At 36.8% G+C, this 4,415-nt stretch overlaps 1 protein-coding gene across 8 annotated transcripts in view; it reads left to right on the forward strand.

Moving 5' to 3' along the window:
* The window catches only part of LOC112154621 (potassium voltage-gated channel subfamily C member 1), a 47,168-nt gene that overhangs the window by 26,800 nt on the left and 15,953 nt on the right, over nucleotides 1-4,415 (forward strand). For all 8 annotated transcript variants that reach the window (XM_036217306.1, XM_036217303.1, XM_024285710.2 and 5 more), the window contains 2 exons: nucleotides 721-1,702; nucleotides 3,706-3,900. In XM_036217306.1, coding sequence (XP_036073199.1) covers nucleotides 721-1,702; nucleotides 3,706-3,900 — 1,177 coding nt within the window. The remainder of the gene's footprint in view (nucleotides 1-720; nucleotides 1,703-3,705; nucleotides 3,901-4,415) is intronic.

Consider the following 4,415-nt stretch of genomic DNA (forward strand, 5'->3'; position numbering starts at 1 on the left):
TGTTTTATTCAAACGAAAAAAGTGTCCTAATATTTTAAATATCTACAAAGCTACAGATGTACATTATATTTATTACAATGATCAGCCTCATTAAAAATATGTTAATGATGATGTTTAGCTAAAATATTTAAATTACTATAACAGAAAAACACTTTTATAGGTGAAGGATGGCATTAGAGTTTTTACTCACTTTGTTTTAGTTTTCTAATACTATGTTGGGGGAATTAAATATGAAAGTAAAACATATTGAGTAAAATTAAAGCTAATTTAGATGTGTAGCTAAAAAGTAACTAATTTTATTGTGTAAATAAAAAAGAATAAAGTAAAGTTTGTTTTAATTTACATACTGTATTTGACATAAATATAATTTTTTCCCTTTTTCTTAATTTTAATATTTTCTTTTTAGCATTGTATACCCTACACTTTTTATAACTTTCAGCTCTTTTTTTATTATTTATATATTTTCAAAATCTTTTTTGTTTTATTTTATTTTTTTTATTTATTTTTAGCTTGTAGCTCTTTTTTTAAAATTATTTATATATTTTTAAAATCTTATTTATTCTTATTTTATTTATTTTTAGCTCTTTTTAACATTTGCTGTAATTGTGGATAATCTCAAATGTTCGTGTTTTTTTTTAATAGTTTAAGTTATTTTTAACTAACTCTTTCTTCTTTCCCCCACCCCCTTTTTCTCCCCCCACACTTTCTTTTTTTGTGCAGTATGTGGCGTTTATTTCCCTTTTCTTCATCCTCATCTCCATCTCCACTTTCTGCATGGAGACGCACGAGGCCTTCAACACCATCTATAACAAGACAGAAAACGTCACAATAGGCAATGTGACCCGCGAGGAGATCGTGTACGAAGTAGTGACTGACAGCTGGTTGACGTACGTGGAGGGCGTGTGCGTCATTTGGTTTACCATTGAGGTGTTGCTGCGGGTCACCTTCTGTCCAGACAAGTTGGAATTCTTCAAAAGTGCCCTCAACATCATCGACTTTGTTGCCATCCTGCCCTTCTATCTGGAGGTTGGCTTGAGCGGTCTGTCCTCTAAGGCTGCCAAGGATGTCTTGGGGTTCCTCCGTGTCGTCCGGTTCGTCCGTATCCTCAGAATCTTCAAGCTCACACGGCATTTTGTGGGTCTGCGAGTCCTTGGCCACACCCTCCGTGCCAGCACCAATGAATTCCTCCTGCTCATCATCTTCTTGGCCCTCGGCGTCCTCATCTTCGCCACGATGATCTACTATGCTGAGCGAATCGGAGCAGACCCCGACGACCCAACAGCCAGCGCCCACACCAACTTCAAGAACATCCCCATTGGATTTTGGTGGGCTGTTGTGACTATGACCACTCTGGGTTACGGCGACATGTACCCAGAGACGTGGTCAGGAATGCTGGTGGGTGCGCTCTGTGCCTTGGCTGGTGTGCTGACCATTGCCATGCCTGTACCTGTCATCGTTAACAACTTTGGCATGTATTACTCTCTGGCTATGGCCAAGCAAAAGCTGCCCAAAAAGAAGAACAAACATATCCCTCGAGCGCCGCAACCAGGGTCTCCAAACTACTGCAAGCCAGATGCCCTCGCCATGGCAACAGCATCCCCGCAGAGGATCATGGGTAATGTCTTGGGTGGAATGATGGGGTCCGGAGGCATTGGGGGTGACTGTCCTCTCGCCCAAGAAGAAATCATAGAGATAAACAGAGGTGAGCAGACTTTTATTATCCTCTTTTGTGCTTTTATTTTGAAATCCAAACTCCAAAAAGAGAAGAAATTCTTAAGTTGAAGGCAAAATACATTCTTGACACTAGTAACAATTTGATAAAATTATTATAACAAATGCACTTAAGCAATAGTTGACATTAAAAAAAAAAAAAAAAAAAGATCTGGAGGGCCGGATCCGGCCCCTGGGCCTTAAGTTTGACACATGTGACTTAGACTAGAGCAAAGAAAAGAGAGAAAAAAAGCAACATTAATGTTACCTGCAAACCTTTCAGTGTTTATATTTTTTGCTTCTAGAAGATTAATAAATGTCTTTCATATTAGCACAACAGATTAAGTTGTTAAGGGGAAGATTAAAAAAAAAAACACTTTTAATCTGATTAACCAAAACATTGGACTCATTTAACCAGGAATTCTACTTAGGTCACATATAAAAGCAAAAGTGTTGAAAGAAATGGGATTAGAGTTAAGAATTGATGCATGCTTAATTTTGGCATCACCCTGGAGGAATTCCTGGCCCATCAGAACTCATCTGTAATTTATGATCAACTGGTAAGTTCCCAGTTGCCCAAAGGCACCCATCTGTCATTGAAAAAAACAAACAAAGTGGCAGGAAAGTAAACTCAATTATCTTTTAAAACGGCTTAATGCATCTCGGTTTTGGCTGACTTCATACATTTTCTGTCTGCAAAAACAGTTCCAGCATCCACTGTCAGTCCCATGTTACAATAATGCAGCTTTAATGCATTACTTAACTGCCGCAGACATGAGTGGAGCACAAAATATTGGTTTTCTCTGTGTATTTACGCTCATCTGTCTGCTTAAGGTTGTATTTATTTGGAAAACAGGAAGTTGTTTCCTATAGTAAATACTAAAACGACCCATAGGTGTATAATTTTTAAATATTCTGATTGAGATTTTATTAAATCCAGGAGATAATACGGCATTTTTTTGTAGTTTTTGAAAAAAAGCAATCTTTTATTTTTATAAATGAGTCGATCTAACGGCTGCAGCACAGAAAAAAAAGACACTCTGTGGTGGGCGGAGCCTAACGGAGCTGTCTGCTGTTAGAATTCGAGTAAACCGATCATTATATTGTGTTGGGATGGGGCTGACTTAATTTTTTTTACAATAACAAGCTTCGGTGTTGTCTAAAAATTGCAGAAACTTTACGGTTCACATAGAAAGTCACGCCTGCCGCTATAACGAGAGGCGAGCAGTTCAGAATGGACAGACACCCCCCCACCTGTGAGCAGATTCCAGGCGAGCCGACCTGAAAGTCAGCTGGATTAAAATTCTGCTATAATTTTTTTGCTTTTTTTATTTTTGTACAATAAGGAACATTTATGAGAAAAAAGGAAAAGCTGAAAAAAACCGAATTACAGGAAAAAATGCTCTTATTTCTAGTAACTGAGGTTGCAAAGGGGTAAAAATAAATGTTCTAAATGTACAATTTTGCATGTGATTTCATATTGTGATTATTTGCAGATAAGTGGCTGTCAAATACTCTAACTAAAAAAAAAATAATATTTTAAAAATATTTTTAAATATTTTTTTTAATCAATTCCTCACTCAAAATGTACAAAATACTGTTTTTCTTTGATGACTTTAATCAGACATTTACTCAAAACTTCAAAATAAAATAAAAAAATGTAATGTAATTATTTTTTTCTAAAACACAATTTATATATGAAAAAATTTCTGGTTTTAAAGTAAAATTTGTACTTGAATTTGTTAGATTTAAACATTTTGATTCATTCACAACCTTTTCATGTGCGCAAAAATATGTTTTATAGAGTTAAAGACAGAATTTTGGTGTATATTCAAACTTTTTATGTTGCAGAAAAAGGTTTGATTTAGGTTAATATTTTACTACATTTATGTTTGTTCAAGACGGTATCATACTGATCACCAAAAAAAACAAAAACAAAACATAAACATATTTTTTTATGCTAATATCTCTTATTTTTCCCGTTTCTCGATAAAGATTCCAAGCAGAACGGGGATGCAGCCTCCGCCGCCTTGGCTAACGAAGACTGCCCCACCATCGACCAGGTGCTGAGCCCAGACGAGAGGAGCCCTATTGGGCGAGGGCCTACTCGGGAACGGTACCAGCAGGACAGAGCCTGCTTCCTACTCAACACCAGGGAATTCCGTGCCACAGATGGGAATGTACGGAAAGGTACGTTTCGCACCAGGAGACGGATATGTAAACATGCATACCTTTCATAAACAGATACAGCCAGATGCCAAGCACAATATGCTGTAAACATGCATTTCCTGTAAAATGCAGGTAAAGTATTTTAAGATTTTTTATGTTTATTCAGGTGAGAGAACACACATTAATTTTGAGGATATAAATAATAACAAAAATACACATGCAGTTCTACTTCTATCTCTGCTCTATGTGTTCCCACCTTTCATTCACATTGTTTTCTTCGCTGCTTGGTATCATTTGGTTTCTTCTGTCATATGAGATTTTCTGTCTTTTCCTTTATTTTTGTTTATTTTCTCTTTCCATGCCTTCAGCCATGACCTCCATCTTTTTACTTGGTATCTGTCCCTCGATGTCACAATCATTCAAACGCAGAAATGATCTGTCTTTCTCTGTCTTTGGACTCAGACAGTGGACCATGCATTAATTTTTTTCTCGGCATTTCTTTTTCTCCTTGTCTGTTTCTCCCCCCCCCCCCCCCC

This window comes from Oryzias melastigma, linkage group LG19 (assembly GCF_002922805.2).
Source record: "Oryzias melastigma strain HK-1 linkage group LG19, ASM292280v2, whole genome shotgun sequence".
Taxonomy (NCBI): domain Eukaryota; kingdom Metazoa; phylum Chordata; class Actinopteri; order Beloniformes; family Adrianichthyidae; genus Oryzias; species Oryzias melastigma.